The following is a 14,003-nucleotide window of genomic DNA, read 5'->3' on the forward strand; positions in this document are numbered from 1 at the left end:
CAGGCATAGGCATGGGAGTGGTGGTGGGGAGTCAGTGCTCAAGCAATGGTGCTACAAAAAAGTGCCACTGTAGCTGGCATTAGCCACTTAAGAGAAGTTACTATTGGCAATATGTATTTCTATGATGTTCCCCTTCTTGATGTTTTACTAAACCAAATGGGAAATTGGATAGTTTTGTATATACCAAAGTTTTAAAAATAACATTAGTCTGAATTTCCTTGTGTAAGGTGGTGAGAGATGCTTTCAACTTTAACATAATAAATATAGGAAATATTAACTCTTAAGGGCACTGAAACAATATCCTATTAAAATTAATCCCGGGTTGCTCTTTAGGTTCTAAAAGAATTCCTGAAAACTTTTGAAGAATACTTCTCAAACTTCCATGCGGCGTGAAATAAAACCAAAACAGGATGCCGGGTCTTGCTGCTGAATAAATAAGATGGTTTGAGCTCCAGTATGTTCTGCAGTCTTATTAGGCATTAAGGAGACATCTAATAGGAATGTTTGATTCAGCATAAACAAATAATACATTCACCTTTCACCATTTGCTTTTAGTCTATGTGCATTAATTCATCATTTGAGTATGCATTGGCCACTTTTCCCAATCTGGCCAGAGTCTCACTTATCCAAGCTAAATGGGCCGGCAGAAGCTTGGATAAGTGAATATCTTGGATAATAAGGAGAGATTAAGGAAAAGCCTATTAAACATCAAATTAGGTTATGATTTTAAAAATTAAGCACCAAAACATCATGTTATACAACAAATTTGACAGAAAAAGTAGTTCAATACGCAGTAATGTTATGTTGTAATTACTGTATTTACGAATTTAGCAGCAAAATATCAGGATATAGTGAAAACATTGACTACAAAAATGGCTTGGATAATCCAGAGGCTTGGATAAGCGAGGCTTGGATAAGTGAGACTCTACTGTATTGCCATTGTGGTGTCAAATTCTGAGAGAATATAAAGAATTTTGAAGTGCCTGGCAATTTTTTCACAGCAAGCAACCAAAGTTTCATTCCTAGTCTCTGGGACTAATGCCAGCTGGCTTCACAATACATGGGATAATTCTGGGCAGCAAGCAGGGGCGGTTCAACCATTAGGCGAAGTAAGCGGTTTCTGAAGGTGCCATCGCCTAGGAGGCGCCATTGAGGCACCTCCACCCAGGCATGGCCTTCTTGCCTCCACAGCCTGGCCTGCCTCTGCGGCCGCGGCCTAGCCTTCACCCTCAAGGCCAGATCCCCAGGCTGCCTAGCCATGTTCCAGAAGCGTTCTCTCCTGACGATAAACCCACACCTATGGCAGGCATCCTCAGAGGTTGGGAGGTCTGTTGGAAGCTAGGTAAGTGGGGTTTATATATCTGTGGAAAGACCAGGGTGGGAGAAAGAGCTCTTGTCTGTTTGAGGCTAGTGTGAATGTTGCAATTGGCCAGCTTGATTAGCATTTAATGGCCTTGCAGGTTCAAAGCCTGGCTGCTTCCTCCCTGGGGGCATCCTTGGTTGGGAGGTGTTAGTTGGCCCTGATTGTTTCCTGTCTGTATTTCCCCTGTTTTCAGAGTGTTGCCCTTTATTTACTGTCCTGATTTTAGAGGTGGCCTTTTAATTCCTATGGATTCCTAAGGACCCTCAGGGCTCTTCCACACAGCGATATAACCCAGAATATCAAAGCTGAATAACCCACAATATCTGCTTTGAACTGGGTTATCTGAGGCCACACTGCCCTATATCCCAGTTCAATGTTTGGTGCTAAATTCGCAAATATAGTAATTCCTACATAACATTAGCATGTATTGAACTGCTTTTTCTGTTGATCTATATACAGTATATATAAAATGGTCTGTCCATTTTTACCTTAATCTAAACAAAGAAACTATAACACCCAGAACCACGAAACTTAACAACACAACCCAACCCCCTTGTGGCTGGGTTTAGACGACTAAGCCACAATTCACATCAATATCCGTGGCCAACACAAACCGAAAACCCCCCTAAAAACCATGTGCACTTGCACGGGACAGGCCCAGCACGTGAAACTCACCCCCCCTCCTCCACGCTCCTTCACTCGCCTCTCCATAATAATAATAATAATAATAATAATAATAATAATAATAATAATAATGATAACAATAACAATAAACATCGCATCACAGAATCAAACAGTTACAACAGACCCCTAAAGGCCATCCAGTCCAACCCATTTCTCCCATAGAGGACACAATCCAAACACTCCTTGCAGATGGCCATCCAATACCTCCACAATAATAACAATAATCCCATCAGACAATCATACAGTTAGGACAGACCCCTAAACCCTATCCAGCCAAAACCATTTCTGCAATAGAGGACACAAACCAAGCACACCCAACAGATGGCCATCCAGCCTGTAAATAATAACAACAATAATAACATCATGGAATCCTAAAGTTAGGAGAGACCCCTAAGAATCATCCAGTTCAACTTCCTTCTACCAATCCAAACACTTCTAACAAATGGCCGTCCAACCTCTACATAATAATGATAATAATCATACTTATAATAAAAACAATAATAATCATAATACTACCATACAATCCAAGAGTTTGGAGAGACCCCAAAGGGCCATCCAGTCCAACCCTTCTACCATGCAGGACACAATCCAAGCACTCTTGACAGATGGCCACCCACCCTCTACATACGCCACATGTAATGTTGTAAAACATGTTTTGGTGCTTAATTTGTAAAATCATAATGTAATGGGATGTTTAATAGGCTTTTTCTTAATCCCTCCTTATTATCCAACATTTTTCCTTATCCAACGCTTTTATTTTTCAGTGATTGGTTTGGGGGCGGGCCGCCAAAATTCTGTTTGCTTACACTTGAAAATTACCTAGGGCTGGCCCTGGCAGCAAGTCAATTATGCAATGCTATAAAAGTGATTTTTTGGTGGGGGAATACTTTCCATAGCTCTAGGAGAGTATCTGTTATGACATAGAATTTGTGTTAGACTTAATACTTCATTTGCTTATAAGATGCTCTCAAGCAGCCACAATGAACTAAAAAGACAATGGGAAACATGGGGATATCACAATACCTTCTCTAAATTACATATCAGCTGCTCCAGATAATGTCCTTTAAATATTGACATACAGTCAGCTAACCAAAAACATAGTAGAAATTCTTGTCAAGTTGGTGTCAATAATAGCTAATAATAGCAAGAACATGCACTCAGATAAGGATCTTGAGTTGTGTAACATTTAGCAAACTTTGGGACAACCCAAATCATATCCTTATGTCTCCAGGAGAGTGTCTTCTACTTCATGGCATAGAATAATGTGTGGCTCAGTGCTTCGTCAGGCATTAAATTGTCAGGTATCCAGTGGTGGTGGTGGTGGTGATGGGGTGGGGGGGGGGAGTCAGTGAGCATGTATTGTGCACTTTAGTTATAAAAATTGTACAAAGGCAGAAATATTATTCAAGAGCTCAGAATATGCCATTTCCTGTGCAACGTGAGGCCATAAAGTACTGAGAATTAGAACAAAACAGGCTACCTTTTCCTTGGCCTGCTTCTATTTGTGGGTATCCTATGTGGTGCTGTGTCAAATCCTATGACAGTGCAATCGTGTTGTTTTGGTCCTCTTTCACCACAATCACTGCTGCATGGAAGAAGAGTCAAGGCTTTGGAGGTTGAAGATTTCTCGATACATTGCTCCATATATTGAAATCCATGTATAATTAGCTATCCCCAAAAGTGTCAAACTATAAGCACATTAGATGCACTGTTGACTGATAACTATCACAGTGACTGTTAATATTTCCAAAAACAGTAGTGCTAATAAACATTTGGGCTGCTCAGAAAACATGGACTTTATGATTCTCCAAGCTGACAAACAGATTCATGACCCTTATCAATAAGTCGCATGGATTCGCCCCACATGAGGGTTAATCCATGGGCTCCTAGTGGGAGGCTCGGAGAAGCTGCCACTCCATGCCATTGCCTGTCTTACCTTGTCCCTCATCCCATGGGGGAAGTGTTGCTGCCCAGCTTCCCGCCACTGCAGGGAAGGCAACACAGGAATATAGCTGGGTGTGCATTGCTTTTGCTCTCTTTTTGGCATGGGGTCTGACTAGAAGCGCCTGTGCATCGTGTGTAGGGCTCCATGCCGAAAATGAAAAGGAAGCAGTGTACGAGGAGCAAATGGGCCCGTCTGATGAGTTGGTAAAGCAATGTTATAGTCAAAATGTTTTGATAAATGATAAACACCAAAACATTTCCAAGGCAACAAAAAACAGAACAATGATGGTGTGGTGGTTTAATCATTGGACTACAACTTTGGAGACCAGGGTTCAAATTCCCACTCAGTAATGGAAATCTACTGAGTGATCTTGGACAAGTCACACACTCAACTTCAGGAAAGTTAAAGTGAAACCTCCTCTGAACAAATGTTCACAAAACCCCCACAGAACCCTGTGATAGCTTTGCCTTGGGGCACTGCCAGACCGTGTCAAAATGCAAATTTAAAAAGCAGGGCAAAAATCCCGAGACCTGACAGCACAAGTCCACGTGTTTTGCAGAATACCTGCCATATCTTTAAGGAGGAAGTATGCTATGGATACCAGGCCAACTCACATATGACCTAGAAAACAGAACGAGTGTTCTCCAAATTCCTTGCTTCTTTCCAATTTTTTAACATTTATATTGTACAGTATAACCACCACATGTTCCAAGTTCCGATATGGACATCATATTAAATGAATTACTTTTAGAAATAACTAGAAAGAACTCCAGTGATTTGTTGGCTTCATTCACACTTCCAAAATACTGTTAATAATTGCAAGGTATTGGAAATAAATTTAGAAGTAAAATTTTGCTGCAGTAATGGCAAGTATAGGCCTTCAATAGGGTCAGTGTGGCATAGTGGTTTTAACATTGGATGAGGACTCTGGGGACCAAGGTTCAAATACTACCCGCTCATGAATGGAAACCCATTGGGTGACTTTGGGCAAGTCACACTCTCGCTCCCTCAGATGAAGAAGGCAAAGGCAAATCCCCTCTGAACAAATGCTGCCTAGAAAACCCCACCACATGTTCACCTTAGGGTCAACATAGATCGGAAGTAATATGAAGGCACACAGCAACACACACATTAAGGGAATCAATATCAATTTTTGGCATTTAATTAAATGAAAACATTGTGGAAGATTTTCCCGTAATTGTTTTAAAGTAGAAACATGTTTTACAAAATACTAACTGAACAACTGAATTGAAACACTTTTGTTAAACAGAAAAAGAGCACCAAGATACTTCCTTTTTGGTGCACAGAAACTAGAATAGGAGCAATGAATCCAGTTTTTATACAGTTGAAAAAAAATAAACAACTTTGATTCAAAGAGTAGTCCTAAACTCAACATCTTGTCCATGGTTGTACAGTTTGACAAGAGACTGATGGACAGAAAGCTACCATCAGGAGTGTTTCTGCCAGTGATAATATTTTGAAATGGGCATTTTGAAAATGGGATGACATGAATATGAACTGACTTTGGATTCAAAGGATACATACATAGTTTCTGCATTCTGTTTGATTAGATTTTAACACTTCAGGTATGTCAACCTAACTTTCCTCTGGATTGCTATTTATGGAAAAGGACAAGGGATAAAAAAATTGTAAGATTTATCAGGCTGAGAAACCTCTTGACATCATGTCCTAGTACACTTGATGTCCTAGATGGCAGAACATGGGGCTAGTCTTCATTTATGACCATTCTGCTCTACTCGTATGATCTATAATTCTGCAGTAAACAAAACCTATATAATTCAAATGTATCAGAATTCTTTATAACTCTTATTTGATAATATTGTTATTTCTTAAAGTGCAGGGAAATAAGTATTAGAACGCTCACATTTAGAACCATTGCCTCCTAGGGTAGAAAAGAAGCACTTGCCTGAATCCAAAGAAGTTGAGAAAGAAAAATTAATAGCAGTTTTAGATAAGTCTCCTGATGAAATGCTTTCACCAGACTCAAAAGAACAGAAAACGGAAATTACCCCTTCTCCTGAACTCAGTACTGAAGAAGAAGGGAAAGTTCCTGTAAGTGAAGAGAAAAGTTTCGTCGCTTCCTTCTAAATTTGAAGTGAAAATATCAACTGGACTGGAAGAAACTATGGGCCCATTCAGACAGGCTAAAAAACCAGGAACTGTCTCGGTTTTACCAGAGATGTCCAAACAATGCGTTTAGTAAAACCAAATTAATTCAGAATAATCAGGGTTTCACTGATTTTTTTCTGAATTAATTAAACACCTGGTAAGATCCAGATCTTAGGAAAGATTTGGGTCTTTCCAGGTGTGGGCCCTGTGTGGATTGGGCCCGGGGTCTGCATCATACAATCCCTGGGCCCAATCCAGACTGCTATCTCGTTTTTTTTGAATTCCATTCCCCTCCCCTCAACCCCCAAAATAACTCCTTAAAATAAAATAAAAAAACTTACCGGCCACTATGTTCCTCCTTGCACCTTCCTGTCATGAGGAAATGATGCACTAGGACACCTACTCGCACCCCATCTCCTGGCGCATAATTTTCTCACTCAAGCGAGTGTTTGAGAAGGAACATAATGGTGGCCAGTTAATGTTTTATTTTAGGGGGTTATTTTGTCAGGCATTGGGATGGCATGTAGCCACCCTCTCCAGGAAAGCCTGGGTTTTGGGGGGCTTGTGGGAACTAAAGCCCACACCGAAGTGGGGTTTCTAAACACGCTTTGGCGTGGGTTTTACTCCTGTCTGGACGCTCCCTATGTCTAAAAGACCTCCTTCATTTGGAATGACTCCTGTAATAAAAGGGACATTATCAGCTGCTTTCTCTCCAAAAAGGGAATGTACAACTGTGATTGCTGCAAAGGAGAGGATGTCTGTCTTTGTCAAGGAGTACAGGGTGCAGTATTATCTCTTGAAACAACTCAGTATATTTGTCTATAGAGTTACATTCAAATAGCAGTGAGAGAAAGTATTTATGATCAAGATAGCTGCTGGGTGAGAGAGTAGTGAAATCTTGTGGGTTTGAAAATAACAGTATTTTGTTTTGTTTACAAATACTCATGCATTGTTAGTGTATTCTGACCAGACAGCAGTCTTAATTTTTAGTTCAAATTTTCTAAAGCTTTACGTAAGACTTTCTTCATTGATCCATTTCAGTAGCATATTGATTGCATAATGTAGTATTAAAATAGAATAGTAAGGTAAAATTATGAGCGGTACCTACAAGCACATGATTCCCCAAAGTTGTATTTATTATTGTAGTTAAAGTAACACATTTTCGGCACGTACCAAAGGATGACTTAATTTTTTTTGGTGTGTATTAATTTTTCTTATTTTTCATAGTCTGTCATTTTAGAAAAAAAATTTCCGAGATTTCACAAAGATTCAGTAGAATTAACAGGTAATTATTATTTTTTTGTGTTTGAGTTGAAACAACTGTTCATAAAGGCACGCGAAAACATCTCTCAAGCTGTTTTTAGAAAACAGGAAATCACTGATACAACGATTTCTAGATTTTAGAATTTATTTTAGTTGCAGGTTGAAAACTGACTTAAGCAGCTGAGGGGGAAAGGAAGGGGCCTGAGGCTGTTAGGAATTGTGGGAGGGAAGGCCAAAGTTTGCCCATGCCTGCTATAGAAGCCTGCCAATGTGGCAATCAAAATAGTATGAGCTGAAAACAAGAAAGCATAATAAATATTTTGTCCCATACCCAAAGTGCATGCTATACTTTGATATTTGTTTATGCCATGTATTTATCTTGAGACTGAATGTTTTCCTTCCGCCTGTGCTACTACAGCTGTAGAAAGCAGCCTTGGGAGGTTCTTAAATTATAACTTCGCAGAGAATCTTTTTCTCCATGCAATTTAAGCACTAAAATAACATAGGACAAGTGATGAATCCATAAAGGAATGATATCACCCCACTGGAAATAGATCATCATATCTGATGCCATGCTCTTGGCACGAAATATAATTTCTTTATCTGTATAAATAAAATATGCACACATTTGAACAAAGTAAATGAAAATTGCTGTTTACAAACGTACAAATAACATTGTTCTAGTGATAACTTTAGTTTTTGGGGTTCTTTCGAGTCATAATAAGAGAAAACAGCAGCAAAATGCTTTTCTCTGTCATTTTTTTTAAACAGAGGATGAAGTCAAGGACTTGGTCAATAAGAAAATGCTTCAAGTTGCAGATCGTCTGATAGCGCTGCAAGGAATGCCTGAAGCAGAAACTTTAGCAAAATTTCTGCTAGAACCTGGCAAAGGGATGGGTAAGTATCGATTAGAGTTCCTTAGAATATGAAATCACAATTGTAGCAACATTACAGTCCCTGTGATGGAAGCATTCATATTCTCTGTTCAACCTCAATTAGCTACTTCTGTAATTTTGATACCAGTTCTACTGTCATAGTTCAATGCTATGGCACTGTGGGAGTTGTAGCTTAAAGAGGCATCAGTAAAGCTCTATGATTCTATAGCATTGAGCAAAGCCAGTTAAAATGGTAACAAACTGCATTAATGCTGCAGCGTAGATGCACCCTTAGAATTTATGGGGTAAATCCATTCTTAAACAATTTGAAGGAGCAATCCGCTACTTTTTAAAAATCGTGTCAGAAGTGAAGTCGCTTCTGGTTCGAATCCATGAGACAGGATGAGGTCCTGTCTGTCAACCCTAGCTTTCCATGCGGGGACATGAGAGAAGCCCCCTGCAGGATGGTAACACATCCGGGTGTCCCCTGGTCAACGTCTTTGAATACGGCCGATTCTCTCACACCAGAAGCCACTTGCCTCAATCCACTACTTATGGGTTATCTATCCTCTTGTGCCAAGCCGATCAAGCAAGCTAAACCGTAATACATGTTACTCCTGTCAACCAACTGGATTTACTTAAGTGTTGATTTGCCATCCAAACAATTTATTCAGTGGATCTGTAGTGGTTGGGGCCAGCAGTTGTATTCTTCTTACTAATTTTAAAGGAAACATTCTGTAATTGTCCCAGAGAGATGGAAAATCTCACAAAGTTTCCCTTCTGTCTTTAGTGGAAGTATAGCAGCAAATATAACATTTTATTAATTATTAGCATGTGACTCAAAACCTATCAGTAATTGTATTTCCCCATGATTCTAATCTTTCTATTTGCCACTCAAATCGAAGAAATATCAGATAGACAGAGACTGCAATTACTGGATCAGCTGATTATTCCAGATGGGCTAATGCAAATTGGTAAGTAGAAAGACAGTAACATCAAAAGCTAGCAAGTAATAATCGGTAATCTTGAGATATCGTTGTGTTACGTTTGCATTTATTAATTTGTGAATCTCTCTCTCACACACGCGCACACACACAAATATACATAATACTATTGACTACATCTCACATTGTTCCATAAATCTGTTAAATGGAAGTTTTGGAATGTTTGTCTTTTTTTTTAAAAAAACAAAGTACAATCTAGTACTCAATGTCTTTCTAATCTTCCATTTGGATTACTACAAAAAATGGCTTGTATGACCGATTGTGCATCAGGTACTAAATACAGTTTCTGCTATCTTTTCAAACTGCTTTGCTTCAAAATGCAAATTAATACCAGGAAGATCTAGATCAGTGGTTCTCAACCTGTGGTTCCCAGATGCTTTGGCCTTCAACTCCCAGAAATCCTAACAGCTGGTAAACTGGCTGAGATTTCTGGGAGTTGTAGGCCAGAAACACCTGGGGAACTACAGGTTGAAGACCACTGATCTAGATAAATCAGGTTTTCTCTTTCCTCCTCCATAGTGAAAGAATGTCAGTCAGACACTACATTAGAGGCACAACTAACTCCAGACAACTGTGCGTAACAGTTAATTCTGTGATTCATTGAATGTTTGCTTAGGAACAAATCCCAATGAATGCAGACTGTGGGTTCTAAAAACTGCATTTATGTACTGATGTTATTTATATGTTTTTCACAAAAATTGGTTCCAGAGTGGGATGCAATACATGCAATACAGTCTGAGATAATTTTCTTCTTACTAAAAGAGTGAGAATGTTATTTTTTTCTGTGATAATATGACCCCTTAGATATTTCACTCTTTGTAGGTGAAACAGATGATGAGCAAACAGAAAAGAAAAGAAAATTGTTTGGAAGTATTGCAGCAACACTACAACTTTTGCAGGAAATACATGCTCCTGAAGATTGCCAATCAGGTAAAATGTATGAGTCAATTGCAGGAAGTAATAGCTTGGGTCAAGACATATATTCTGGTATGGTATTGGTAAAGCCAAGGATCCTGCAGCATCAGCAACATGGAATGGACGAAGGATTAGGGGAAATCCAACCCCAAATAGGGAAACAAGTTGTCCAGGAACACCTGGCTGCTCTAAACGAATTCAAGTCCCCAGGGCCAGATCAGCTACATCCAAGAGTATTGAAGGAACTAGCTGAGGTTATTTCAGAACCACTGGCAATTATCTTTGAGAGTTCTTGGAGAACAAGAGAAGTCCCAGCAGATTGGAGGAGGGTGAATGTGGTCCCTATCTTCAAGAAGGGAAAAAGAAACAACCCAAACAATTACTGTCCGGTCAGCCTCACGTCGATACCAGGCAAGATTCTGGAAAAGATCATTAAGGAAGTGGTCTGCAAACACTTAGAAACAAATGTGGTCATTGCTAATAGCCAACACGGATTTACCAAAAACAAGTCATGCCAGACTAAACTGATCTCTTTTTTCGATAGAGTTACAAGTTGGTTTGATACAGGGAACGCTGTGGATGTAGCCTACCTGGATTTCAGTAAGGCCTTTGACAAAGCCCCCCATGACCTTCTGGCAAACAAACTAGTAAAATGTGGGCTAGACAAAACTACGGTTAGGTGGATCTGCAATTGGCTAAGCGAACGAACCCAAAGAAGTGGAAAGAAGTGACGAGTGGAGTGCCACAGGGTTCTGTCCTGGGCCCGGTTCTGTTCAACATCTTTATTAACGACTTAGACAAAGGGTTAGAAGGCATGATCATCAAGTTTGCAGATGACACCAAACTGGGAGGGATCGCAAACACTCCGGAAGACAGGAGCAGAATTCAAAACGATCTTAACAGACTAGAGAGATGGGCCGAAACTAACAAATGCAAGATACTTCACTTCGGAAGAAAAAATGGAATGCAAAGATACAGAATAGGGGACGCCTGGCTCGATAGTAGTATGTGTGAAAAGGATCTCGGAGTCCTCATGGACAACAAGTTAAATGTGAGCCTACAATGAGATGCGGCTGCTAAAAAAGCCAACAGGATTCTGGCCTGCATAAATAAGGGTATAGCGTCTAGATCCAGGGAAGTCATGCTACCCCTCTATTCTGTCTTGGTCAGACCACACCTGGAATAATGTGTCCAATTCTGGGCACCGCAATTGAAGAGAGATGTTGACAAGCTGGAAAGCGTCCAGAGGAGGGCGACTAAAATGATCAAGGGTCTGGAGAACAAGCCCTATGAGGAGCAGCTTAAAGAACTGGGCATGTTTAGCCTGCAGAAGAGAAGGCTGAGAGGAGACATGATAGCCATGTACAAATACATGAAAGGAAGTCTAGGGAGGAGGGAGCAAGCTTGCTTTCTGCTGCCCTGGAGACTAGGATGCAGAACAATGGCTTCAAACTACAGGAAAGGAGATTCCACCTGAACATCAGGAGGAACTTCATCTTGGAAAGAAGAACAGCCCTCACTGTGAGGGCTGTTCGGCAGTGGAACTCTCTTCCCCGGACTGTGGTGGAGGCTCCTTCTTTGGAGGCTTTTAAGCAGAGGCTGGATTGCCATCTGTCAGGGGTGCTTTGAATGTGATTTCCTGCTTCTTGGCAGGGGGTTGGACTGGATGGCCCATGAGGCCAACTCTACTATACTATGATTCTCTCCAACTCTACTATTCTATGATTCTATGAAAACATTATGGCAAGTGTTCTGAGAGTTTCACTGTTCACAGATAACATATTAAAGATCTCCTTGTGTAAGGAGTAAAGCAGCAGCAATAATGAATGGTGTTGTGAGTCTCTTGCCACCCGCTGTATTTGAAGTTCACCATCAAACCCAACATCTATCCTTCCCAATTCAGGCCAAGTCCATCATAGAATCATAGAATTGGACACAGTATTCCAGGTGAGGTCTGACCAAGGCAGAATAGAGGGGGAGCATGACTTCCCTGGATCTAGATGCTATATCCCTATTTATGCAGGCCAAAATCCCATTGGCTTTTTTCACCTCCGCATCACATTGTAGGCTCATGTTTAACTTGTTGTCCACGAGGACTCCCAAGATCTTTTTCACACGTACTGCTGTTGAGCCAGGCGTCCCCCATTCTGTATCTTTGCATTTCCTTTTTTCTGCCTAAGTGAAGTATCTTGTCCCTGGTGAAGGATTTGTCCCTGGCGAAATTCATTTTGTTAGTTTAGGCCTATCTCTCTAATCTGTCAAGATCGTTTTAAATTCTGCTCCTGTCTTCTGTAGTGTTGGCTATCCCTCCCAGTTTGGTGTCGTCTGCAAACTTGATCCAGAGCCACCTCTCCCTTTAGTGAGGATTTCTTAACCTTAAGGGATTATTTATTTTATTTATTTTATTTACAGCATTTATATTCTGCCCTTCTCACCTCGAAGGGGACTCAGGGCGAATCAGATTACACATATAGGCAAACATTCAATGCCTTTTAACATAGAACAAAGACAAACAAACATAGGCTCCAAGCGGGGCTCGAACTCATGACCTCCTGGTCAGAGAGATTTATTGCAGTTAATTGCAGCTGGCTTGCTCTCCCGCCTGCGCCACAGCCCGGGCCGAACAATCCACTTCATTGAAATGGAAAATGATCTTGGCTAGAATTAGTCATTTATTATTGTGACTGGCACAGTTTTAGATGCTAAAGAAGACTGTAGCTCCTGATACAGTTTTAAAATATTCCTGTTTTCACAGAGGAAGAAAGGAATGAGATGGCAGAGAGAAGAAGAGTTTTATTTCAAAATCTGAAATTAGACTTAGAAGATCTTCGACAAGCACAGGCTATGGAAGACTTTAAAGAAGACATTGGTGGGTATCACATTATATTACTTACATCTCAAAAGCATAATACAAAACTGTCAAAGTAAAATGCATTATTATGATTATTAATTAGTTCAAATATGTACACCATATTTTAGTCTCAAAAGTCTCAGAGTGCTTATGGTTAGAAAGGTAAAATGCATACAATAAAAGAAAATAATAAATTCAGAAAAATGCAAAGAAAAAAACAACACTGCAAAATAGAACAACAAAGTTATTCCTGGAAATCAGTTTAGTCATGAAAATCGCCCTATAAAATGTGTAAATCAGTTTTCTTATTAGAAGTAGGATAATTGCTTGCTGAGCTCCTTAGGAAAGTGTGCCAAAAAGTAACATTTCACAGAATTAAAGGACTTCTTACTTGTCACTGTCCGTAGCACTTCAGAAGACAAGAGTATTTGTAACAGGAGCTTTCCAATAGATGTTAAGATTTGGGTGGGAATATATGGGTATTTTTAGTTCTGAACCAGAGGTGCTTTATATAAACACAACTGTGCTAGGGTACTATTTTGTGTAGTTTTGGCACCAAAATTATGAAGTGTTTTCTTTATCATATTCTGGGGGCCCAAACTATATCAAGGATAGCAGAACATACATTGAATAGAAACTGAATATCCCAATCCATAGTTCTCTGTCATTTGGATAAAGTCAGGTTCAAGGATGATCCACCTGAAGCTGTCAAGTTTCTGGCTAAAGCATCCGCAGTTTTTCCACCTGGCACTGTAGCCAGGAGCAGACATCAGTTTCCTGAAGTGTTTCGTCCTTTGGAATATTAGACAAGTATGACAAACTTGAATTCCAGCACTGCTCATTGTTAAGGCCAAATTAAATATTTGTAAAATTGGATTAATAATGTATAAAACTTTGATGTAAACAGTAGTTCACAGGGGCCGGGCTGTGGTGCAAGCTGTTAAGCAGCTGCAATAAATCACTCTGACCATGA

At 40.0% G+C, this 14,003-nt stretch overlaps 1 protein-coding gene across 13 annotated transcripts in view; it reads left to right on the plus strand.

Annotated features, from left to right (window-relative positions):
- Positions 1 to 14,003, plus strand: part of ccdc7 (coiled-coil domain containing 7) — a 141,671-nt gene that overhangs the window by 39,608 nt on the left and 88,060 nt on the right. For 11 of the 13 annotated variants that reach the window (XR_010007239.1, XM_062984369.1, XM_062984378.1 and 8 more), the window contains 6 exons: positions 5,900 to 6,065; positions 7,350 to 7,407; positions 8,157 to 8,282; positions 9,166 to 9,234; positions 10,087 to 10,194; positions 12,935 to 13,048. Coding sequence is in view for 12 of the 13 variants with exons in the window: in XM_062984369.1 (XP_062840439.1) it covers positions 5,900 to 6,065; positions 7,350 to 7,407; positions 8,157 to 8,282; positions 9,166 to 9,234; positions 10,087 to 10,194; positions 12,935 to 13,048 (641 nt within the window). In the remaining variant the exon portion in view is untranslated. The remainder of the gene's footprint in view (positions 1 to 5,899; positions 6,066 to 7,349; positions 7,408 to 8,156; positions 8,283 to 9,165; positions 9,235 to 10,086; positions 10,195 to 12,934; positions 13,049 to 14,003) is intronic. The other 2 variants (XM_062984381.1, XM_062984380.1) reach the window with 1 other exon arrangement.

This window comes from Anolis carolinensis, chromosome 6, assembly GCF_035594765.1.
Source record: "Anolis carolinensis isolate JA03-04 chromosome 6, rAnoCar3.1.pri, whole genome shotgun sequence".
Taxonomy (NCBI): domain Eukaryota; kingdom Metazoa; phylum Chordata; class Lepidosauria; order Squamata; family Dactyloidae; genus Anolis; species Anolis carolinensis.